Source organism: Vipera berus (genome assembly GCF_964194415.1).
Source record: "Vipera berus genome assembly, chromosome: 2".
In the NCBI taxonomy this organism is placed as follows: domain Eukaryota; kingdom Metazoa; phylum Chordata; class Lepidosauria; order Squamata; family Viperidae; genus Vipera; species Vipera berus.
Window position 1 is genome coordinate 260,423,977 of NC_138203.1, and position 27,141 is coordinate 260,451,117.

A 27,141-nucleotide genomic window follows, 5' to 3' on the forward strand; every position below is an offset into this window, starting at 1 on the left:
GTCATCAGACATGATTGAAAAAAAACATGGGGGGGCAGCTGAAACCAAAATTTCATTTTCCACTTTTGTTTTATTGTTGTGTATATAAGCTGCAAGATTTTTTTGCCCAAGAATCTTGATTAGTAATTTCTTCATTTTGCTTTGGGCAACATTTTTTTTTCTACATACATGCAGATATTTATTTTATCTGAGGCCTAATTAAGTATCTTTTTCTGTGTTTTGTTTTTAAAAAAAAACCTGTCACAACGTATATTGCAATTGGTTTTAATATTTTTTACCACTGTAGTGTGCCCCTTTCTGTGTGCCTTGTATTTGTGCTTGTGTTTTATGTGCTTATAATATTTTTGTATGTTCATTTTAAAACAAATAATTCACTTTCTACATAAGGGGCTAATGGACACATATCTTATCCAGGTGCACACATGGATATAGAGACAGACAAACCTAGAATATTAAATACCAACACATAACCACAGAGTATGAGCAATAAACAGGGTGAACTAGAAATTCAGGTAAATGAGGGCAGATATGAAATTGCTGCCATTACAGAAACTTGGTGGGATGAAATCCACAAATGGAACACACAGCTAGAGCGATTTAAATTATTTAAAAGAAACAGACCAAATAAAAGAGGAGGTGGAGTTGCTCTCTATATAACAAAGGAAAACATCTCTATAGAAATAGAGCACAACAATGATGGAAACTGTCTTGAATGCATTTGGTTCAAAATAAAAGGGGGGGGAATGACATTTCCATAGGTGTATACTATAGGCCACCCAACCAAACAGAGGAAATAGATGAACTTTTTGCTAGTCAGCTAACTAAGGTATGTAGGAAGCACATCATAATAGTAATGGGGGACTTTAATTACCCTGACATCAACTGGGAGACAAACTCTGCACCAAGTGGAAGTTCAAACAGATTCCTGACAAACTTAGCAGACAATTTTGTCTCCCCAAAAGTAGACACAGGAACTAGGGAATCAGCCATATTGGACCTAATCCTCACTAACAGAGATGAAATGATAGAAAGTGTCGAAGCCACAGGAACCTTGGGGAGAAGTGATCATGCAATATTGGAATTCAACATTATGGAAGCACAAGCAATAGAACACAGTCAAACTAGAGTCTTTGACTTTAAGAGAGCTAATTTCAATAAACTAAGAGAGGGCTTGGGAAGCATTCCATGGATGAGAATCCTAAAGGAGAAAACAAGTCAAGAAGCTTGGGAAATTTTGAAAAGTGAGATAATAAAAGCCCAGTGTACACAATACCGACAAAGAAGAAAAATAACAGCGCTCAAAAGAAACCAGCAGGGCTGCATAAAGAATTCTCTGATAAATTGAAAAGTAGAAAGAGGGCACATAACTAAGGCAGAATATCAGCAAATATCCCAAGCCTGCAAAGATGAAGAGAGGAAAGCTAAGGCTCAAAATGAACTAAGACTTGCAACAGAAGTCAAAAATAACAAAAAAAAAAGCTTCTTTCAACATGTAAAAAAGAAGGAAATAGTTAAGGAAATTATTTGTCCATTAGTGGGAGAAAGTGGCAAGAAGGTGACAGGCAACAGGGAGAAAGCAGAACTAATTAACTTGGGTTTTGCATCTGTCTTTACACAAAGAAAAAAAAACACAGACCAACCTATCAAAAACAGTACTGTAAAAAACAGATTAGAAACACGTTAAGATAGGCAAGAAAATGGTAAGTGAGCTCCTGTCCAGCCTAGAGGAGTTCAAATCACCAGGACCAGATGGATTACATCCCAAGGTTCTCAAGGAACTGGCAGATCTGATCTCAGAACCACTTAACTAGATCTTTCAAAGATCCTGGAGCACTGGGGAACCACAGAGAACTGGAAACGAGATGATGTAGTTCCCATCTTCAAAAAAGAAAAAGAAATGGATCCAGGAAACTACAGACCTATCAGCCTGACCTCAATACCTGGAAAGATTCTGGAAAAGATAATCAAGCAACAAATCAGTGAACACTTAGAGGCAAACAAAGTAATTACCAAAAGCCAACATGGGTTTGTAAAAAACAGATCATGCCAGACAAATCTTATGGCATTGTTTGACCAGGTGACAAAATTAGTGGACCTGAGGAATGCTGTGGATATAATTTACTTGGACTTCAGTAAGGCATTTGATAGAGTAGACCTCAACCTACTACTTGATAAGATAGAAAAATGGATTCATAGCTGGCTGAAAGGTCATACTCAGCATGTGGTCCTCAATGGAACTGCATCTACATGGAGGGAAGTGTGTAGTGGGGTGCCCCAGGGCTCTGTTCTTGGCACAGTGCTCTTCAACATCTTCATCAATGATTTGGACGAGGGGGTAGATGGGGAACTCATCAAATTTGCAGACGACACCAAGCTGGCAAGAATAGTCAACACTCCAGAAGACAGGTTTAAGATACAGGAGGATCTGGACAGACTTGAACACTGGGCGCTATCTAACAAAATGAAATTCAATGGTGAAAAAAGTAAGGTTCTACATTTAGGCAAGAAAAACCAAATGCACTGGTATAGTAGGTAGTAATTTGCTCAATAGTAGTGACTGTGAGAAGGATCTCGGAGTCCTAGTGGACAATCACTTAAATATGAGCCAGCAGTGTGCTGCAGCTGCCAAAAAAGCCAACACAGTGTTAGGCTGCATTAACAGAGGGATAGAATCAAGATTACATGAAGTGTTTATACCATTTTACAATGCCATGGTAAAGCCACACTTGGAATACTGCATCTAGTTTTGGTCACCATGATGTAAAAAAGATGTTGAGACTCTAGAAAGAGTACAGAAAAAAGCAACAGAGATAATTGGGGGACTGGACATATAAAGAACAGTTGCTGGAATTGGGTATGTCTAATTTAAGGGACGCGGTGGCTCAGTGGGTTAGGACGCTGAGCTTGTCGATCGGAAGGTCGGCAGTTTGGCGGGTCGAATCCCGAGTGCCGTGTAGCAGAGTGAGCGCCTGTTACTCATCCCAGCTTCTGCCAACCTAGCAGTTCGAAAGCACGTAAAAATGCAAGTAGAAAAATAGGGACCACTGCGGTGGGAAGGTAACAGCGTTCCGTGCGCCTTTGGCGTCTAGTCATGCCGGCCACATGACCACGGAGACGTCCTTGGACAAGCGCTGGCTCTTCGGCTTTGAAACGGAGATGAGCACCGGCCCCTAGAGTCGGAAACGACTAGCATGCATGTGCGGGGGAACCTTTACCTTTACCTTAATTTAATGAAGAGAAGGATGAGAGGTGACATGATAGAAGTGTTCCAATATCTCAGGGGTTGCCACAAAGAAGAGGAATTCAAGCTATTCTCCAAAGCACCTTAAGACAGGACAAGAAGCAACAGATGGAAACTAACCAAGAGAGAAGCAACCTAGAACTAAGGAGAATTTTCCTGCCAGATAGAACAATTAATCAGTGGAACAACCTGCCTCCAGAAGCTGTGAATGTTCCAACACTGGAAGTTTTCAAGAAGAGACTGGACAGCCATTTGTCTGAAATGGTATAGGGTTTCCTGCCTTAGCAGGGGATTGGACTAGATGACCTCCAAGGTCCCTTCCAACATTATTATTATTATTATTATTATTATTATTATTATTATTATTATTATTATTATTATTATTATTATTATTATTATTACCGTCATCATCATCAATGGGTCAGTTCACACTAGACTTTTCATGCCTTTGTCTAGCTAGATTACACAAAAGTGTGACTGGGTCATTTGTGAGCCAGTGTTTTGTGGAAAACCAATCATTATTTCAACATTTTATATAAGCCAGGCCATAATATTAAGCCATGCTATGATTTATATTATATATTACAACACATTATATTTTGTGGCTGAGTTTTCTAACCAGGGTTTAAGTTTTATTGTCATTTGAATCAGCTGTGTTGAATAATAGGACTTTCAAGACATTGAAAAGAAGAACTTCCCAAGCACATTGAAAGAAATGGCTAATGTTTCTTCTTTAAAGATCAAAGTCTTTGTATCTTCTGGAAAGCTTGGGTTGGCTGCTTTTAACAGCAGTGAGCATTATGTACCCTCATAGACAATAGTTGTGCTGGGATTGCCAGCAAAGCAGTTGTGCCTGGATGGGCACATGCAGACAACTGGGGCAAGCCTTTGAAGCAGGTGTGTTGATCTTAGGAGAACTCAATCCTTTCTATGCTTCAAGGAGATGTAATGCTCATGGACCAATGAATTTTGCAAAGCATTCTTTCAACTGTTTGTACAACCCTAGTAAGCAGAACTTCCTTTTCCCAAATATGCACTTCATTGTGGGTCCTCCCAGTGCCATGATAAAAAATGATAAACTCATTTTTGCTTATATTTCACTCTCATATTCTACACCAAGCACCTCTAGATATAGGCATACAACTAGGCAATGATCTCTATTTGGATATGTCTGGAAGAATACTGTAGGGCACTTTGCTAGAGAGTCTTTGGAGTGTGTGACAAGTTGCAGTGATTGATTGATTATTGCAATTGAATCAGTGTTGATACTTGAGAACTGCATTAGTTGATTTTTCTCCATGATGATCATGCCATTAGTTGTTGGTTTTTTATATATCTTAGCTATCAGTTAGTTGTTATTTTTGTTGTTCACTGTATGATCCAGATCCTTTGAGAAAATTATAATTGTATATACCGGTAATATATTTTTGTAAGTCACTGTGCAGTGTGAAGATTTGACAGCATACAACAACATATTAATAACAATAATAATGATTCATCCTCTTGCTTGTTTCCATCAACTTTCTGTTCTGTGTCAGAGTGTGATAGATACGTTTGGGTGGGTGGGTGTCTGCATCACTTATTTGTAAACATCTAGAGTGGGAATTGGTGAACCTTGGCTTAGGCTGATAAGTGTAGAGTCTCTTTAAAATCCAAAATGAGAAATGTTGTTCTGGTAGATTGCACCATTCTCAGTTAAATGAGTTTATAAAGATCTAGTTTGGGGAAAAAAGTTATACTTATCATTTTAACTTGACAGCTAGGTGATAGTCTGTCATTTCAATAACAATTGAAATGCAGAGTGGCATCTTGCAATTCCCCAGTACCTTTCAGCATTGTCTCAAAATCCCCCATCACTGTGGAGTTTTCTCTGTGCTCCATACATTTCAGCAGATAGACTATTTGTATTTACTTAAGTCTCTGGGCCATAGTTTAAGTTATTTAAAATGTATGAACTGCCTTTTGGACTCCCACAAAGATGCTTCCCTAGATTAAGATGGCAAATAAAGATAAGCTTTACAAAAGGGATCATTAAAAACAATAACACCACACAAAAGAATCTGAAAGCTTTAAAAAAAGTGATGCTTTAAAAGCTTCTGGCTAACCTTGAATTTGATTTCATTTTTTTTAGCACGTTCATGTCCATGTACTTCCAAGAAAGCCAGGTGATTTTGACAGAAATGACAACATCTACGATGAGGTAAGACTGAGCTGAAGAGCTGAACCTTTTCTTTTAACCTGATTATTTAGATTTAACCCATGCACACAAACAAATCATCCACTAACCTAAAACCATGCCCATTTGCCGCTGTCTATAATCTGAAACTGCAACTTCAAAGAGAGAGTTTCAAATAATTGGTTCACAAAGGCATTAATTCAATTTTGTCACATTATGTAACAGAATTAAGATAAATACTTTATCTTAGCAACTATCATTTCAGGACTGCTTCACACTTCAAGGCTGATCCAGCTGGTTGGTAACTTTTAGTAGCAATCTTATGGAATTCGTAGCATGTTCTAGAATGGCCAAAAAATGGAGTCAGTTTATTTTGTTTTTTTAAAGGAATGCTCTATGAAACACCTTGTGGTCACATGTCCTGAACTGATAACTTTTCTTCACTATGATGCAGTGACTGTTGATGACAGTTGTGTCCATAATGGGATCAGAACCTCAGAGTATCACAGCTTTTAGGCATTTCGGCAGATATTGGGAGTTATAGTAACATTATTTTTACTGTTCTTCCAGAACATATTAGCATCCACCCACAGGTGGACGATAGAGTTATATACTATATGCCATTTAGACTGTTTTGGCCCACTAACAGACTTGTATCATAAAGTGGAGGACACTATTCTTTTCCTATGTTGAACTACTATCTAACTAACTAACTAACTAACTAACTTAAGAGTCAACAGTCACAAACAGAAGATAATATTTGTAGCTCAGGGTTGAACTGTGGGATCCTTGGTGCTCTCTCTTTTTGCAGATGTTTCATTACCCTACTAGGTAACATCATCAGTGTAGAAGGAAGTGGAATTTGCTTTCGGTTGATGTGCAAGTGGCTTGCCCTATCCATGTTGGTGGGAGTGTTTTTGGTGTTTCCTAGATCAGGCTGTTGATGCTTATTTTATTGTTTGCCTGAGCTGGCAGTTCCTTGATTGGGATATTGCTTACAATATGACTAATCCACCAATCACATGCCCTGAATAATAACCCACTCAAGGAACAATCAGCAAAGATAAATGATCAAATAATACACAACAACCTAATCAAGAAACCATCAAGACCATCTCCACCAACACTTACAGGGCAAGTCACCTGTATATTAAGAGCAGGGGTCTTCAAACATGGCCCTTTTATGACTTGTGGACTTCAACTCCTAGAATTCCTCAGCCATGCATGCTGGCTGAGGAATTCTGGGATTTGAAGTCCATAAGTCATAAAAGGGCCAAATTTGAAGACTCCTGATTAAGAGTGACCAAATCTCACTCCCTTCTAGCACTGATGATGTTACAAGTTGGATAATGAAATGTCTGCAAGAAAACAACCAAGCTCAGAGAGCACCAAGGATCCCACAGTCAGTGCCATGGAATATGAGGGTATGGCAACCTCAGCCAACAAAACTTGGGTTATTCCTACTGCACCTCAAACTTTATAGCTCTTGGTCTAGCAGTTGAAAGAATTAGTGGGGGCTCACCCATGAGATCAACACTGGTCTGCTGATATCAACGCAGATGGTGGAAAAGAACCAAATAATGCATTGCTATGCTTCAGCAGCCAAAGTGGCATCAAAGCACGGCCAGTGCAAATCTTTAGTGTAACATGATTAGTATTGCTGAGCCTTTTCTGTCTTATGCATGGAAGAAAAGCTTATCCTTTCCTAAGGATGAATTATTCAGTATAAAACTTTTAAACCGACAATGATATTCAGCAGGCGATGTCCTCTTCTTTCCCTCTGACATTCAGAGACACAGCAAGCAAATCACTTAGGAAAAGATATTTTGACTTAGCAATCTCATTCAGTGCATTATGCTAAACCATTTTGGCGGCACAGGAATACCTATTAGGAATCATTTTCAAGTTTGGAAGTGCCTCAGCATAAGAGTTAGCAGCTTCGGCTTTCCATTTTAGTCAACCAGAACTGGCAAAGAAAAGAGACATAAGTTCATTCCCAAGCACACTATAAAAGAGCCTGATTGAATTTTTGACTTCACACAAGCTCTTCTTAAGCTAACTTTCTTTAGAAACAGGAATGAGAAAGATAAAGACCAGGCAGGCAAACTCTACCTCTTTAATCTCCAAAGAGTTTCTTAAAAATGACTTTCCAGTACTAGTGAATGAATATTTGCTTTTGTCGATCAATGATTTTGTTGAACTATTAATGCTGTAATAATAATAATAATAATAATAATAATAATAATAATAATAATAATAATAATAATAATAATAATAATAATAATAATAATAATAATAATAATGTAAGTTGGAAGGGACCTTGGAGGTCATCTAGTCCAACCCCCTGCTCAGGCAGGAAACCCTATACCATTTCAGGCAAATGGCTGTCCAATCTCCTCTTAAAAACTTCCAGTGTTGGAGCATTCACCACTTCTGATTAATTGATTGACTGATTAAATTTTTATGCTGCCCTTCTCCCTAAGGACTCAGGGCGGTGGCAGGATGTTCCACTGGTTAATTGTTCTAACTGTCAGGAAGTTTCTCCTTAGTTCTAGGTTGCTTCTCTCCTTGACTAGTTTCCATCCATTGCTTCTTGTCCTGCCTTCAGGTGCTTTGCAGAATAGCTTGACTCCCTCTTCTTTGTGGCAGCCCCTGAGATATTGGAACACTGCTATCATGTCACCCCACAGCCTTCTCTTCGTTAAAGTACACATACCCAATTCCAGCAACCGTTCCCTATATGTTTTAGCCTCCAGTCCCCCAATCATCTTTGTTGCCCTTCTCTGTACCCTTTCTAGAGTCTCAACATCTTTTTTACATCGTGGTGACCAAAACTGGATGCAGTACTGGATGTAACTATTGAACTATTTCTGAAGAGACTTAAAAGATATTCCTAAAAAATGATCCATAAGTCATTTCTACAAAATATTCTCTCAAATAATGTTCTGCAACAGGTACTGCTCTCTGAAATAGAGCCTTGATCCATACATCAAGATTCTGGAGGAAATTTTCCAAAACCAACCTGGAAACAAAAATTAGGGGTACCAAGTCAAGGCTGAAAAAGACCTGAAAGATGTCATTGTTATAGTCAATGATTGAAGCCCACATCTGATAGCACTAAATATATTCCCTTGTTAAGAGGCTTAGACAGGTTCTGTTCCCTGTATTCAAATGATATGCCTCTTGTGCACCATTCTACCCAGTGAAGAGTCTACTCTTCCAATTTAAGATCATAGTATCCAAGAAGGAGATCGATGCTGTGGAGGTTTCTATCCTGCTTCTTCCTTATTGGATGGCATTATGAGCTAAGGTGCTGGAGGGAACAATATTCAGAAAGAATTAAGGCACTCCAGTATTCTGAGAGGGAGTACTGTCAAGGAGGAGGAGGAGGAGGAGGAGGAGGAGGAGGAGGAGGAGGAGGAGGAGGAGGAGGAGGAGGAGGAGGAAGCAGCTATCCCCACCTCCTTGACAGTAGCTTTCCTTCTTGTTTAGTTATGGTGTGAATTCACTGTGTGGAACCCTTGGGGCTCTCTGAGCTTGGTTGTTTTCTTGGAGATGTTTCATTATCCAGCTAGGAAACATCATAACTGCTAGAAGGGAGTGTGTTTTTCTCTCTGTTTATGTACTAGTGACTTGCCCTGTCGGTGTTGGTGGGAGCATTTTGGGTACTTCCTTGATTAGGCTGTTGTGTATTGTTAGCTTGTTTGTCTGAGCTGGTAATTCCTTGATTAGGGTATTGTATACTGCTTGGTTATTGGTCTAGTATAAATCTTGGTGTTAATCTCTTCTTATCTAATGCTGATTACTGGCAAGGAGGTGTTGTGGTCTTTTAGCTTTTTGATTGTCTCTTTTTTGAATGGCATGTAGATGTTGTTTATTTCTATGTGCCTGTTGATAGTTGGCTACTCTGAGTGCCAGGCTTCTACGAATTCTCTAGAGATTTTGGACTTAAGCTGGTCACCTTTCCCAGCGTTGCAGATAAAATTGTTGTGCTGGCTTTAGCAGTGGTATGTTTCCTTTCTGGCTATTTGCTTTCAAATCTAGCTTTCCAATATACTGGTTCCTGGTAATGCAATTTTTTAAAAAAAATCACCACTGATGGTTCTCCAGCAATTTAGTGTCCTAATCCTTTCTGGTTTTCCTCTTTGCCAAAAATCTTCCTTTTGTTTTTAAAGTCAGTAGCTATGCCTCAGCTCTTCTTGAGTTCTTCTGATATATTGCCTACAATATATATCCTTCAAAACAGCCCTGGAAGAAAAGGAAGTAAATTCATAATGAATAAAATAAATAATGAGAGTCATGGCAGAAGATCAGGTTAGATTTTCCCCTTTGACCTATATAAAATCCCTCAAAAATGTATCCAAAAAAAACAGAGTTAAAGCCCTGGTATTTGCCTATAATTTATTCTCATATATATTCTATGTATGACATTAAATGCAAAATAATCAGAGAAATATCTACCTGTCCAGTTCTAAGTATTATATTTTAAATAAGATGAATGTTTAATCAGACTATTCCTACACTGTAACGATATATTGTTTTCTAATAGTTGTATAGACATTAGTGGACTTGGCTGAGGTCTATACAGGTTTCTTAGAATGGCCCTAAGATTTAATTCTTATTATTAATCTTTCTCTGAAAACTTTTCTTTTTTCTTATTTTGTTTCTTTAAACACAAATTCAGTTACAAATTAATTATGTGCTTCAAAGTGTTATATAGAGATTACCTTAAAAACCAAGGTCATATTTAGAAATCTACTTCTATGGGAATAAACATATACACAAAGATTACTTGTGCTGGAATAAATAAATCTTTTTTTCCAAATGTGTATACGTTCTGATCTTATTTCTCAATACGTCTGGGGTGAATTGATCCATTTGGAATCTTACTCATTTGATTAATTTTGCCATCTTCATAATGTTAATTTTTAGGGATGTTTCACCTTACTATAATTTTTATTTTCTCATCTTCTGTAAAAAAACAACCAGCAGCAACAGCAGCAACAAAAGATAACTATCTGGTCTTAGTTCTTACTCTCCTAATATGTTAACATTATTCCTTTCCAGTGCCTATGGATTATCTAGACAATTTCCAATAATAATTTACATGTTTGTGTAGTTATGCTTCATATCCAGGGATATTGCTGTACAAAGACCTTATTAAAATTTCATTTCTTCTCTTCTCTAAACCATGCATGACTGTTACTACACACACACACATATATATATATTCATAGATACTTATTCATGCAGCCTCCTTCTCTTCAAACAAACCATCATGCAGAGAGTTTGTTTGAAGAGAAGCAAAATCCTTAGATCAGAAACAGGATTCAAAATCTTACCTGCTTCTCCAGTCTATTCTCAAATTATGCATTCTGCCTGAAAGTGAAAATAGAGTCAGCCGGAGACATGTTTTTTCATGAGATTCTTTGTGAGTTCTTCCCAGTTCTAAACTGTAAATGTGGTGAGATTTTCTTTGCAGGCAGTGCCATAATAGATAAAGTCAGTGGTGGGATTCAGCCAGTTCACACCATTTCAGCAGAACAGGTAGCTAGTTTTTTTGTTGCCAAGGCCCAGAATGGACTTCCGGAAGCGGCATCCACACAGAGAACCGGTTGTTCACATATTTGAATCCTAAGTGCTTCATATCCTGCCACATTGTAAGTTGCTGGTGGTGCAGCTGTATCAGCAAAGTTTAATACTTTGCTTGAGATTAGTAAATGATGTCACTTTTAAAAGGAGTGTCCATCAGCTGCTTCATGGCCGTGAATATGAACAGCCTTATTAGCAGCATTATAACAACAAGATTGTTAGTATTATGTCTAATTCTTCTTTATTTCCATCCAGTGGTTAAAGACATAAAGTTTGTCAGCTGGAAAGCTGACAGCAGGGTTCAGACCCAACCTCTGCACAATGGGGTATTATTTTTCTTTGTCCTTAATGACCATGGAATTCACTTAATGCATGTAATAAGAGAAATCTTTATGGTTTGGGTAGGCCATACCACAGCTAAACTGTAAAAAGGATGTTTGGGCTTGTTTGAAAAAGGACCAGAAGGGATCATCTTGGCAGTGGAGGGTTGGGTAGGAATGGAAACAGAAAAGGAGATTTTTTTTTTTCCTTTTTCTAATTCAGGCTGGAAAAAACGTTTTAGTGTCATAGCATCCTCTACTGATGAAGAAAAATACTGCAGTTTTTTTAAGGACGAACTTTACTGTTAACCCATTTAGAAGAAGAAAAAAATAATAAAATAAAATGTATAGGGAAAATAAAAATAAAGAAAAATAAAAAGTGATCCCACTTATTTTAGGCCAGCTAACAGATGTTGTTACACTCCTGGCGTATGAAGACAGATCACTGTAAGAAAAGGATTTGGTCGCTAAGATATTTGTGAAAAAAGTGGCGGATTAAATTTTGAGTTCTTCTGGAATTTTCCATCCACATCTTCTCTACAAGGTTTCTAGAGGCCGAGGTTCTTCAGAGGTCCCAGAAAGGAATCCATGAAAACTTCTCCATAAGCATCAAATTGGTAAGGCCACACCTGGAATACTGCATCCAGTTTTGGTCACCATGATGTAAAAAAGATGTCGAGACTCTAGAAAGGGTACAGAGAAGAGCAACAAAGATGATTGGGGGACTGGAGGCTAAAACATATAGGGAACGGTTGCTGGAATTGGGTATGTGTAGTTTAACGATGAGAAGGGTGAGGGGTGACATGATAGCAGTGTTCCAATATCTCAGGGGTTGCCACAAAGAAGAGGGAGCCAAGCTATTCTGCAAAGCACCTGAAAGCAGGACAAGAAGCAATGGATGGAAACTAGTCAAGGAGAAAAGCAATCTAGAACTAAGGAGAAACTTCCTGACAGTTAGAACAATTAACCAGTGGAACAACCTGCCTCCAGAAGCTGTGAATGCTCCAACACTGGAAGTTTTTAAGAAGAGACTGGCCAGCCACTTGTCTGAAATGGTATAGGGTTTCCTGCCTGAGCAGGGGGTTGGACTAGATGACCTCCAAGGTCCCTTCCAACTTCTTCTTCTTCTTCTTCTTCTTCTTCTTCTTCTTCTTCTTCTTCTTCTTATTATTATTATTATTATTATTATTATTATTATTATTATTATTATTATTATTATTATTATTATTATTATTATTATTATTAATAATAATAATAATAATAACAATAATAATTCCCAGTTTCTTTGATATCTCAAAATTATCTGGGAGGTACAGTCATCAACACAAAAGATCCTAAGCTATGACACCCATTTCAATTGGAAAGTTTCTTGATTCTTGATTCTGTCCCTCTGTTAGTGCAACCTAGCACTGTGTTGGCTTTTTTGTCAGCTGCAAATATGACCCTGATGGCTCATATTTAAATGGCTTGTCCATTAGGACTGCTAGATCCCTCTCATATATACTACTATTCAGCCTATGCATTGGGTTTTTGTTGATTTCAATAGCTAAAGATTGAAGCCCATGCTCACTGTACGCAAGAATGAGTTTTATTTTATTTTTTTAAAAAAACTTTGAGATAGAACACCTGTCCTTTTCAGTTAATGTTAGCACCACATTGGGTTTTTCTCTTCCATTTCCAAAGAAAAAGGGGGGAAAACGTTAGAGAATGGATAACCTACAAGCCTTTTTCTGTAGGCAAAACCCCCTCCTCTTGATTTTACTAAAAGCCAGCGGAGTAAATAACTTTGCAGATCAGCTCTTACTTATGCCATTAGTAAGTGCTTCTGGAATTGGGGGGGGAGGTGAGATAATTGGGAGAGAGTGGCTATAAAAAAGCTTATCATAGGAAATTAAAATGAATCAGCTACAGAAGCCACAGCTGTTTCTAAATTGCCACTGGTTTTATTTTTATTTTATTTTTTCAAAAGACTCCCTGCCTATTATTTTTCTGTTAAACTAATTATTTTGTATTGATTTTTCTTCTGAGAGAAAAATTGCGAGCATGACCTGGAGTCCAGTAGGCTGTGCTTTTCTCTCCTGTAACTCTGAGAAGATGAAACTGCCATGATATTCTGAGTATGGGCAAAGCCCAGAAGAAAAAGAGAAAAAAAGGTTGAGGATTTCTAAGTCCACCTAATGTTTGATCTAAATCAATGACTATCCTCTTGATAGTGATAAAATTCAGCTCTGTATTGAGAAGAATGGTTTGCTTTTAATCCTATTAGGGGCTGCTGCTTTCTCTCCAACTAGCAGGAGTAACTCTATCCATCAATGTGTCTTTGTGCTGGGAGAACTTTTTTCTACTGGTATACTGTAAGTAAGGTGTTGGGGAGCTATAAGCAGAAAGAGAGGTGGTTGTCCATTTCCCTGCAGACTTTATGGTCAAAAGTGGAAATAGTTTTATCTGGCACTCTGGAAATGATGTGTTATTATGCCACATCTTAATCCTGGGTTGTGGGTCTTAACTTCATGCATGCTTGTGCCATTCCAGAGTATCCATTTATATGACTGTGTGCAGGTAATCCTCGACTTACAACGAATCGTTTGAAGTTACAATGGCACTGGAAAAAAAAGTGATTATACAACTGGTCCTAGCACTTACCACCGTCACAGTATCCCAACTGTCACATGATCAAAATTAGAGCACTTGGCAACTAGCATGTATTTACAGAGAAGAACAAAAAAGAGCAACAAAGATAATTAGGGAACTGGAGGCTAAAACTTACAAGGAACGGTTGCTGGAATTGGGTATGTCTAGTTTAATGAAGAGAAGGACTAGGGCTGACACAATAGCAGTGTTCCAATATCTCAGGGGCTGCCACAAAGAAGAGGGAGTCAAGCTAATCCCCAAAGCACCTGAAGGCAGGACAGGAAGCAATGGAGGGAAATTAATCAAGGAGAGAAGCAACCTAGAACTAAGGAGAAATTTCATGACAGTCAGAACAATTAACCAGCAGAACAACTTTCCTCCAGAAGTTGTGAATGCTCAACACTGGAGGTTTTTAAGAAGAGATCGGACAACATTTGTCTGAAATGATATACAGTTTCCTGCCTGAGCAGGGGGTTGGACTAGAAGAACTCCAACGTCCCTTCCAACTCTGTTATTCTATTCTATTCTATTCTATTCTATTCTATTCTATTCTATTCTATTCTATTCTATTCTATTCTATTCTATTCTATTCTATTCTATTCTATTCTATTCTATTCTATTCTATTCTATTCTATTCTATTCTATTCTATTCCATTCCATTCCATTCCATTCCATTCCATTCCATTCTACAATGGTTGCAGCATCCTGGGATCGTGTGCTGGCCATTTGTGATCTTCCCAGCTGGCTTCTGACCAGCAAAGTCAATGGGCAAAGCTGGATTCGCTTAACAACTATGTGATTCACTTATCAACTGCAATGCTGACTTAACAATCATGGCAAAATAGGTTGTAAAATTGGGTGTGATTCACTTAACAACCACCTTGCTTAAACCATGGAAATTTTGCTCTCAGCTGTGATCGTAAGCTGAGGACTACTTGTATACAGTAGAAGATGGGAAATTTCGTTATTTAGTCTTTTTATGGTTTTTGCAGTAAAGTGTTTCTTATCTGGCAGAGCCAGAAAAAGCTGCTCTCATCAGAGTTACCTGTGAGTGCTACCTACTGTCAATTATTTGCAAAACAGAGCAAGGTTTTGGACAAAGATCTTGGGGAAGTCCAGCTTCAAGTCCACCTTCTACTACACAAGGTTATGATAGAACAAAATTGGAGAGGGGATCAGATTGCTGTGTACCCCACCTTCGGTTCCTGGGAAATGTAGATCTAAATTAACGCCATAATCATAAACATATTCAGTGGCTCATTTTGTTGTCTCTTGAGTTTGGCGTACAGCTATGCCAGTGCCAGCTATGTACATCAGACAGCCTGGATCTCTGCCCACTTGAGCATATGGCCAGTGTTATTTTGTGCTTGTCCCTGTCCCCTATAGACAAGGACAATATGACAGGATGACCGTCAATGCCAAGTCTTCCTTGATGATTCAAACAGCACATGAAGCTGCTGCTACAGTACCTTCCATGCTGTCCTTCCTTGTGGATAAAATAGCTCTGTGGGGTGCCTTGACTCTCTAAAACAGGGGTGTCAAACTGCCAGCCCACGGGTCGGATGCGTCATGCTGAAACCCCGCCCACCCCATTGCCAGTAATGGAAAAAAAGTCATGATACAGCGTGACACGTCACATGACGTTGCGAGTTTGACATCCCTGCTCTAAAACATCTTTAGCCCCCATCTTTAGAAACATTTCTACTTCTTCACTGTGGGAGTTGTTTTGCCTGTATTGAAATCAAACACTGCTCCCAAGTTCAGGAAATGCTGAATGAGGCTTCCGGAGCCCAAATTAACTTTATTTTGAGAAGCCATTTTTGATTTTTCAAGAGAAGCCCTTGAGGTCCAGTACAACCTCAAGCACAGGCAAGGTAAAGGAGGCCTCAGAGACCCAGGCAACATTAATCCTTTTATCAGCAATTTGTCTTTGGTCAGTTGTGACTCCTTATTGCTAACTCCTTTGCCAATGACTTGCCATCAAGGACGTGCAGACTGCGAACTCCTGTCAAGTCAAACTAAGTCAACCCAAAGCCTACAGCAGGGACTAATAATTCTTCTGCAGGAGTACTTTATCTTTGTTAAGAGAAAACACTACACATAACCAATCACTTAAAAGCCAACATTTTAACATGTTTGAGTGTCAAAGGCCTCCTTGATCCAGAGCATTTGAAGAAAACAGCATAGCTGCAACATGGGTGGGGAAGGAGGCACAAGATGGATGGAAACCCAAAGAAACAGGTGGGCTGGAGGGCAATTATATGGCAGGACAAGATGTAAAATGGCAAACCAACTCTACCTGGGTCATAAATCTGAGGTGTAAAGGGCAGGAGAGGGAGGAGTAAACATGCAGATGCTTAAATAGAGGCAAACACTCTTTGATTGTGACATTAAGGAATGGGAACATTTCCAGGGTGGGGTACATCTATCAAGAAACAAAAACATAAAATGGCAGCAAGTCATGTTTCATTAACATCATCATCATCACTGTTATTATCTTGAATGCATTAGTGTTATGACATCACCAAACATGGTAGAAAATTTTGTTTTATATGTCACCTGCAGTTATATGGAGTTGGGCAGCCTTAGATGACTAGGGAGGGGAAGGAGGCCTGTCAGAACTTTGAATCCAGATTGTAAGTACTCCCCTGGGTCATCTCTTGTAATTTCAAATGGTCGATAAGCTACCAGTCATATATTTAGGCTACTTATATAAATAGGTTTAAAGGTTCCCCCTGTCCGGTCACATGACCAACTCAAAGGGGTGGTGCTCATTGTCAGGCAAGGGAGCCTACATTGTCTGAGAGGTGCTTCCATCACCCTGTGGCCAGCATGAAAATATGGAACGTAGTAACCTTCCCACCAAAGTGGTACCTATTTATCTTCTCACAAATGCATGCTTTCAAAGTGCTATGTTGGCAGGAGCTGAGGTAAGTAATGGGAGCTTACCCAGTCACGTGGGATTTGGATCTTGAACCCAGACTGTCAGCTTTCCAGCTGACAAGCCCATTGTCTTGACTGCTAAGCCATTGCACCTCCCGCTTGTATAAATATATAAATAAACCACTAGCATAGTAATGAAAGCCATACCAACTATCTGCCCAGCAACTCTATCCTTCAGTCTCCACTTGTTGATGAAGCGCATCCCTTATCTAAAGGATGAAACTCCCATTCGGTGATGTAATGTTTAGAGGCTAAGAGTAGAAAATCAGGCTGAGTGTTGCCTACAAAACTTCCATTTTTGCCTGATCATCACTGATGGAAATTGGGTGTTAGTTTGTACATTCTAAGTAGAACTCACAGATTGTTAAGTGGAAGAGAGCCTAAATTTGGGGCTGCTTGAAAACACCAAGCAATGGCCTAAATAATTTCCAGTCCTTTTGCAGACCAAGCTGTAGTTTAGGAGCAGGGGGAGAGGGGATAGAAAAGGAAAACAAGAGAGAAGGTAATTACCAAGCTAGTCTGTTAATGTTTATTTTAATCATACTGACTATTCCAGCTTGGCATACACAGCCATTAAGTGGCAGAGGCAGGAGCAAGCCATCACAGCAAAATGGTGATGATGCTGGGAATTAGGCTCAGGAGTGCAATTGGACTTGTCAGTTTATATAGACATAAAGCTTCGTTGTTTTGTACAGACAGACACAACTGGCTTTGAAAGCATCTAATTTCCTCCCAATATTGTAGAAATTACCAGGGGTTTTTTTCCCCCCAACCTTGGCAATTTTAAGATGTGTGGACTTCAATGTGCGGGCTGGGCAATTCTGGGAATTGAGTCCCATACATCTTAAAGTTGCCACAGCTGAGAAACACTGTACTAGGCAGTCCTGTTGTTGAATATCTCATGTTGATCAAGTTTATTAAAAAGCTTTAAGCTTCAAGCATGCCTTGACCAGGTTTGGATTTGAAGCACTCTCGGGCAAATCTTTTAGACATGCTGCTTTTCAGAGATGCTGGAATTTTGGATTCTTCGGGACCTCCATGTATATTCTTGATCATTCATGATACTGAATTTGAGCCAAGATTTCCCTAATGAGGGGTGCATTTCTTTGAACCTGATCTGAGTGTGACAGGTGGGCAATAATCAAGCAGTGGCTAAGTCAAAACTGAAATCAGCTGGGAATTCTATTTTCTTTCCTTCTCTCTGAATGCCCCCCTTTTTTCCCCCAGATGTTCCCTTGTCTCTCATGCAAGTGCTTTCTAAATCTGCCCTTACCATTCAAGAGACAGGGGTGGTGAGTTTTCCCCAGAAGTCTCAACTGTTTGCCAAGCGCTTTTGAACTTGCTGCAGGGGGTCCAGCCTTGCACTGCAAGAAGATACGGTTTGAGTTTTGTGGGTCTTTCTGACGAATATATGAGGTAGCATCTTCAACCCTACCAAGTTAACCATCTGCTATTTGGATGTCCTCCTCTTCCTTTTTCTCTTCCTCCTCCTCCTCCTCCTCCTCCTCCTCCTCCTCCTCCTCCTCCTCCTCCTCCACCACCACCACTACCACCACCACCACCATACTACCAACATCATTACCACCACCTTCTCCCCCTTATCCATTACCGTCACTACCTCCTCCTCCTTTCTGTAGATAGCTTTCATTGAAATACAAAATGAATAGGGTAATCCACATATCCACAAATATGCTGGGTCAGATTAGTTCAGAGTGAGGGCTTTTGAGAAGGAAGATCATCTCTGAAGTCTTCCTTCTGCTCCCTTTTAGCGGTACTGATTTCACAGTGGAAGCTGGTACCAAGAATTTTGCCCCCCCTTTTTTTTTGAGCAGAGAATAGCTTTTTCTTTCATAAAGGAGGTTGATAAAGGGAATAGAGCAGGGGTGTCCAAACTTTTTTCAAAGAGGGCCAGATTGGATGAAGTGAACATGCTGGAGGGCCGAACATTTTTCCGAACATTATAACAACCTCAAAATTCAGAGCTGTTTTCAAACAGGTACAAAATTCTTGCATGAAAATACCCTTGGGCATATGTGTGTGTGTGGGGGGGTTGCTCCCAGGAGGCCCCCTAAGCACGGCCATCTGGAGGTGCGTCCTCCCTCCCCTCCAAAGCACGCAGCAGCCCCCCACCCTTCCCCGGACGTCGCCTTCGCCCAGGGGAGCCAGAGGGCTTTGGAGCCAGGGCAACTCTGGCGGCAAAGAAAGCGTGCCCTGATTCTCCCGGGCCAGGCCTGCCCTGCCGCTGCCTCACCTTCCTCCCTGCCGAGGAGGAAAGAACCAGCGCCACACGCCCCAACCCGCTAGCCTCCGCTGCCCGCACCGGGCTCAGAGCCTCGCTGGGAAGGAGGGGCGCTCCTTCCCCGCCCAGCGGAACCGCGACTTACCTGGGCTGCGACTGGAAGGCATTCTGCACGTGCCCAGAGGCGCCACGCCCCTCCGCCAATGCGGGCGGCCCCTCTTTTGAAACCAAAAAGCAGCTCTCCCCAATTTCTGTAAGCCCCCCTCCCCCCGCCACCTTTCCCCTAAAGAACGCCACAGCCAGCTTTCCATGCAGGAGCCTTGCGCCCCCCGTGTGCCGGCTCCCTTGCTCGGTCAGCCCCTCCAGTCTTTCGCAGAAGAAATGGGCTGATAGATGTTGGTGGAAAGGACCCCCCACCCCTTGCCTCGCCTTGAGGCTGCTGAAGAGCCTCCAGGAATGACCCGACCTACTTCCCTCACTTGCCTTCTCCAACTCCAAACTCGCTTGTCCTACGCTTGTCTTCCAAGTTTGGGCGGTGACGTTAGGATCGGGCTTCCGATGCGGCCCTCTCACCGCCCTCCCTCCTGTGGCAGACAGTCTTCTGCTTGCCGCCCTCAATCAGAAGGGAGGGCCGTGGGAGGGCCGCATTTACACAGAGCAGGGAGGGCTGTTAGAGGGCCGTATTAAACCGCCCCCCGGGCCGCAAATGGCCCCCGGGCCGGACTTTGGACATGCCTGGAATAGAGGAAGCGTGGCATTTTCTGGGGTGCACATTTTCCGGGTCCCTTTTCCAAACTGGAGTATGGCAAATAAGACACAAGACATCCTGCTGGGATGGCGCCAGGGTGGTTAGTATGCAGTACTGCAGGCTACTTCTGCTGGCTGCCGGCTGACAGTTTGAGTCTCACAGTTTGAGGCTCAAGGTTGACTCAGTCTTCCATCCTTCCGAGGTTGGTTAAATGAGGACCCAGATTGTTGGGGGCAATACACTGACTCTGTAAACCACTTAGAGAGGGCTGGAAAGCACTGTGAAGTGGTATATAAGCCTAAATGCTATTACTATTGCTATTGCTAATGGAAAGGATGTGATCTGTTTATTCACAAAAGTAAAGAGGTTCACTCTTGGGGGTAGCTACCAGGGATAGAGTGGTTTGAACATGCCTCTATGGGGGCACTGGTTTTTATGTGTATGTGATCATTTTTGTATATGGAGAGATGTAAATGATTCCTCTGGTGTGTCATTTTGTCCAGGGAAGGCTGAGTAATTCTGGGGGTTGAAGTCCACATGTCTTAAATGTATTATATCTGTAACAGCATATAGGTTAACGAATCATTCCGGCTATTCAATGAGGGGAAACAAATCTGACAGGAGAACACGCGGGAACTTTGACAGCTGTCAAAGTTCCCCGCACGGCGCAGGCGCAACCACTGACAGCTCGCGGCTGTCAAAATACCGGACCATGCGGAAGCCTGAGCTGTCAAGAGCAGACGACGCGGATTGGTCCGGATAGACGCGGCGCCAAAATGAACGTTCCTGATTGGCCCTCACTGACAGCTGCCGGCTATAAAAGCCGGGCGAGTTATTCTGTTTTGGCTTGCTCTAAATAAACCTTTAGTTAAGTAGCCTGTCATCCCGAGTGGTCCTTCGGCTACTTCACTGGCGACGAAGGTGGGATCGCTCCTGAGCTGAAGTCACGGCCGAGGAAGAGAGTTCCCGAGCTGAAGTCACGGCCGAGGAAGAGAGTTCCCGGCAAGAGCTGTCACTGGAAGTTTTAACTTCCCAAGGAGTGACCCAGGACCGGACGACATGGCAAACTTTGGGCGTGTGAGGGAATTCGATACCCGCCATCCCAAGAGATGGCAATCACACCTGGGGCAAGTCGAGGGATTTCTCCTCGTCAGCAAAATCACCGACGACAGAGCAAAGGCCGCCGCTCTACTGTACATCAGCGGACCCCCAGTATACGACGCTGCCGTTGGGCTGTTTAGTCCGGTGCCCATCACAGAGGTCTCCTACGTGGACCTGGTAGACCAGCTGAATAAGTATTATATGCCGGCCCGCTCAGAACTGTACTGGCGGGTACAATTCGCCCAGAAGAAACAGCGACCAGACGAACCCGCCAACGAGTTCATCGCTGGGGTCAGATACGCCGCGCGGAACTGCTGCTTCCCCGACCTAGAAGACCGCATCAGAGACCAGGTGGTGATCGGGTTGAGGGATGAGAGGCTACAGAAGAAGCTGACATCCAAACATGAGCCTGGCAGAATTGACCCGAGAAATCATGGCATACGAGTATAGCCACAAGAAGAAACCGACCACCACGACCCCTGAGAGCCCAGCGACGGTATACCAAGAGAGCGCAACGCTCAGCGACAGCGACGAGTCGGTGGACTTCACTGACGGGGAAGCCCTCCAGCGAAAAATGGAACGCAGACAACAGAGGAGAAGCGACACATCGGATCACCGCAGAACCAAGAACCCCCCTCCGCCACCGCCGCGTTACGAGCAGCGGGCCGCCTGTGCCAGCTGTGGGGGCAATCATGCCCGAGGAAGCTGCCGGTTCAGAAACGCTAAGTGCCACAATTGTGGGAAGACCGGCCACATCAAACCGGTGTGCCGCAGCCGGGGCCACGACAACATCAATGATCTGGAGACCAATTCCCCAGGTAGGCCAGCTACCCGGGCCAACAGAGGAAAGACGCCAGGGGCCCTAGTAGAAACAATTGACAGGGTACACAGCCTAAGCTCAAAGGTGAGGATCAGGGTAAAAATTCAGGCAGTGCCCTGCCTCATGGAGGTGGATTCAGGGTCAGCAGTCTCCTTAATTTCATTTGGAACGTATCAGGAGATCTGCCGACAAAGCAAGGAAAAAATTCCTCTGAGGCAAACCCAGGTCCACCTAGCAGATTTCCAAAAAACCCCTATTCCTCTGGAAGGGAGGGCTAAGGTTGCCGTGGAGTACAAAAAGTTCAAGGGTCCCTTAGAAGTTCTAGTAACGCCAGGGAACCGCACCAACCTGATAGGGCTGAACTGGTTCGGCCCTCTAGGGATCGCCATAACGGGGGTAAATACAGTTCAATCACCCAGCCTAGAAGCCGTTTGCAACAAGTATGCAGACGTCTTCAATGGCACGTTAGGAAAATACACTGGTCCCCCCATCTCTTTACAATTAAACCCAGCAATCCAACCCATAAAGATAAGAGCTAGGAGAGTACCCTTTGCCCTTAAAGAAAAAATAGAAAATGAACTTGAACGCCTCGTAGGTCTCGGGGTGCTCGAACCTACGGAGGGGGGAAGCTGGGAGACCCCAATAGTCACCCCTATTAAACCTAATGGGGAAATAAGATTATGTGCGGACTATAAGGCGACCCTCAACCTAGCTCTCAGCCCCCACGCTTACCCGGTGCCAGCGGTAAGGGACGTATTTGCTCCCATCCGCTCCGGCGCCATTTTTGCTAAACTTGATCTTACGCAGGCGTATTTGCAACTGCCTGTCACAAATGACACCGCGGAAGCCCAGACAATTGTCACCCACCGCGGTGCCTTTAAAGTAAAAAGGCTCCAATTCGGCATATCGGCAGCCCCGGGTATCTTCCAGGGTATCATGGAGAAAACCCTGAAGGGAATACCCGGGGTCTGCCCCTATTTCGACGATGTTCTCATCGCCGGAGAAAATGAAGCAAACTTAGCTGACAGACTGTCAGCTGTGCTGAGCCGGCTCAGAGAAGCCGGACTCAAACTTAAACGGGAAAAGTGCTCCATTGGAGTCACATCCACAGAATTCCTAGGGTACAAAATAGACGACCAAGGCATCCACCCCACCACAGAAAAACTAAGGGCTATTCAAACAGCGCCAAGCCCAAGGAATAAACAAGAACTCCAAGCCTTTTTAGGATTATTAAACTTTTATCATGCCTTCCTTCCCCATAAAGCCACTATCGCAGAGCCTCTGCATAGGCTCCTGGACAAGGGAACTGCCTGGTCCTGGACCAAAATACATGAAAATAGCTTCCAATCATTAAAAAAGATTATTTGTAACAGTTCAACGATCACCCTTTTCAGAGAAGACACACCAATATGCATCGCTTGCGATGCCTCTCCCTATGGAATCGGGGCAGTGTTAAGTCATTTATACAAGGACGGCACACAAAGACCCATAGCCTTTTATTCACGCACTCTGTCAAAAGCAGAAAGGAATTACGCACAAATAGACAGAGAAGCCCTAGCAATAGTCGCAGGGGTTAAAAAATTTCATGACTACCTCTATGGGAGACCCTTTACCATATTTACAGATCACAAACCCCTACTGGGAATATTCACGTGGAACAAAACAACACCACAGATTCTCTCACCGAGAATTCTACGGTGGTCCACATTCTTATCTGCCTATTCCTATCAGTTAATACATAAACCTGGGAAGGAATTAGGACACGCTGACTGCCTCAGCAGACTGCCAATTCAAAGCAAGGACTCAGACCCAGCCCCAGCTGGACTGATTCTAGCAATCTCTCAACTTCCAGACTGTCCCCTGTCTGCAAAGATTATAGCTAACAACTCAGCTAAGGACAAAATACTTAGCAGAATTCTCAGATGGGCTACAACAGGGTGGCCAGCACAAAACCCACACTCCCTATTCCAGCCATATTTTAGCAGGAAAAATGAAATATCTACTCATAGGGGATGCCTGCTATGGGGAAATCGAGTCATAATACCTGATAAGAACATACATCAAACGTTAGACATCTTACACGAAGGACATCCAGGCATTGTCAAGATGAAAGCTATGGCCAGAAGTTATGTCTGGTGGCCTGGCATAGATAAAGAGATAGAAAGATTTGTGGGAGGGTGCTACACCTGTCAAGCAACACGGAACGAGCCACCCCAAGCACCAATTCACAAATGGGAAACTACAAAAAACCCATGGTCACGCATACATTTAGATTTCGCAGGACCTATCCAGGGACAGAGTTTCCTAATTGTAGTGGACAGCTATTCTAAATGGTTAGAAGTCACTCCCCTTAGAAAAACAACATCAGGAGCCACTATACAAGCCCTAAGGAAAATATTCGCCACACACGGCCTTCCAGACACCATAGTTTCAGACAATGGACCTCAATTCACCTCTCGTGAATTTCAGATGTTCGCTATGAAGAATTGTATTAGGCTGGTCACGTCTGCGCCGTTCCACCCATCGACGAACGGGATGGCTGAAATTCTGGTACGTTCCACAAAAGAGGCGTTAAAAAAATTCGTCAAGGGGAACTGGCAGCGGCGACTCAGCCAGTTCCTAATGTCACAACACGCAACTCCATGCACAACAACGGGCAAATCCCCTGCGGAACTAAGATGGGGGAGGAGGCTGATAACGCGGCTCGACAGACTACATCCTGACACATACCCGGAAGAAAAAGAGCAACCCCATCCAAACCGCACACTCAACCCAGGGCAAATGATATGGGCACGGTCATACACTGATAAAAACAAATGGGTCCAAGGGACAGTACTAAAACAAACAGGACCCATTTCCTACCTAATATCCACACAAACTCACGGCAATCTACGCCGCCATATCGACCAACTCAGACCCAGACAGCCACCACACAACCCAGAACCCCAACAAGATGGACAGGATCTGCAACCCCCCCCAGGAATGCTACCAATACCAAACCAAGAGGAAGAGGGGCAAAGAAATGTACTACCGGCAGAACCAGACATCCCCCCACTTCCACGTCGCTCCAACCGGAACCGAAGAGCCCCTGCCTACCTAAAGGACTACCAATGGGCAGGTTCCAACGACCAAGAGGGAGGAAACGCTCCAGGGGAGGGGTAAGGGGTGTATTATATCTGTAACAGCATATAGGTTAACGAATCATTCCGGCTATTCAATGAGGGGAAACAAATCTGACAGGAGAACACGCGGGAACTTTGACAGCTGTCAAAGTTCCCCGCACGGCGCAGGCGCAACCACTGACAGCTCGCGGCTGTCAAAATACCGGACCATGCGGAAGCCTGAGCTGTCAAGAGCAGACGACGCGGATTGGTCCGGATAGACGCGGCGCCAAAATGAACGTTCCTGATTGGCCCTCACTGACAGCTGCCGGCTATAAAAGCCGGGCGAGTTATTCTGTTTTGGCTTGCTCTAAATAAACCTTTAGTTAAGTAGCCTGTCGTCCCGAATGGTCCTTCGGCTACTTCATTAAAGTTGCCAAGTTTGGAGAAACCAGGTTTAGAGGGAAACAGGGCTTTTAGCTAAGAATTCTTTTATTGTTATCAAAGAATTATTTCCACATACACATGAATAAAGGGGTTACTTTTAATTATAGTAGAAAGTGGGGATTAAGGGTCATGCACAGCATGAGGGGAAGTGCTTGGAGATGGCCTTTTAAAGAAAAGGAGGCACCTTAGTTGTAGCGCAAGCACTAGATAAAGTTTAGTAAGTCATATTTAGCCCACTCTAATGGCAGAAAGTGAAGAAGAACTAAAGAGCCTCTTGTTGCGGGTGAAGAAGGAGAGTGCAAAACTTGGGTTGAAACTAAACATTAAGAAAACCAAGATCATGGCATCTGGCCCTCTCAATTCCTGGCAAATAGATGGGGAAGAAATGGAGGTAGTGACAGATTTTATTTTCCTGGGCTCCAAGATCGCTGCAGATGGGGACTGTAGCCAAGAAATTAAAAGACGCTTGCTCCTGGGAAGGAAAGCCATGGCAAATCTAGACAGCACACTAAAAAGCAGAGACATCACCCTGTCAACAAAAGTGCGTATAGTCAAGGCTATGGTCTTCCCAGTTGCAATGTATGGCAGTGAAAGCTGGACCATAAGAAAGGCTGAGCGCCAAAGAATTGAAGCCTTTGAACTATGGTGCTGGAGAAGACTCCTGCGAGTTCCTTGGACTGCAAGGCGATCAAACCAGTCAGTCCTAGAGGAGATAGACCCTGACTGCTCTTTAGAAGGCCAGATCCTGAAGCTAAAACTTAAATACTTTGGCCACCTAATGAGAAGGAAGGACTCACTGGAGAAGAGCCTAATGCTGGGAAAGATTGAGGGCAATAGAAGAAGGGGACGACAGAGAATGAGGTGGCTGGATGGAGTCACTGAAGCAGTAGGCGTGAGCCTAGATGGACTCCAGAAGATGGTAGAGGACAGGAAGGCCTGGAGGAACATTGTCCATAGGGTCGCGATTGGTCGGACACAACTTCGCAACTAACAACAACAACAACATTTAGCCCTTGGACCTCAGCTTCCCCATCATCAGTGAAATGATATAACAGGATTTTTGCTCAAATAAGCAATGCTATGTCAGAATAGTGCTAGTGTTACCATATAGTTAGATAAATTGTACAGTCACACTACAAAGAGTTTTCACTAAAAAGTGTTCACACAGGATTCAACATTCTGCATATAGAGCTGTCACTTTTAAATAGTTTTTAGTGCTTGTTGCTACAGTAAATTTACATTTGAAAGAGGCAAACAACACTTTTTACATTTCTATGTTAAAATCATATATAATTCTAATCAAATGTAGCTTCCACTGAGTGTCTTGGAAGATAGTGTTTGATAGAGAAAATGTGGCCCAGATATTCATCATAGTGAAAAGGTGTGCTTTGGTGAAATGTTTACCAAATGAAGAATAAATGGATGGAGAAATATAAAATTGTGCAAATAGAATGTTGTGAGGTATAAGAAATGAAAATGGTTGTATACAGAAATGTGCTCACTTTCTTATACTGAAGTGAGAAATGATTGTGTCAGGAGAAATTAACAAATTGATGCATTGGGAATAGAATTAAAAATGAATGAGCAATGAATGAATGCAAATTATTTGCATTTTGATAAATCTTTTCATTTTTTTTTCTTTTTATGACCATATAATCCCTTGCTTCTGGGTGGGCTCAGAGCAATTGAATGGAGCTGAATGTTTACTGGCCAAATGCCCTTCCTGATGCCTATGTGGAGTTGGCAGCAGATTTTTTTTTCCACCTTGATAGAGAAACATCT

The 27,141-nt window shown here is 42.4% G+C and overlaps 1 protein-coding gene across 1 annotated transcript in view; it reads left to right on the forward strand.

Moving 5' to 3' along the window:
- FHIT (fragile histidine triad diadenosine triphosphatase) overlaps window positions 1–27,141 on the forward strand; it is a 1,015,625-nt gene that overhangs the window by 839,121 nt on the left and 149,363 nt on the right. Inside the window, exon 5 of the mRNA XM_081320223.1 lies at window positions 5,373–5,441. Within this exon, the coding sequence (XP_081176349.1) occupies window positions 5,373–5,441 (69 nt within the window). The remainder of the gene's footprint in view (window positions 1–5,372; window positions 5,442–27,141) is intronic.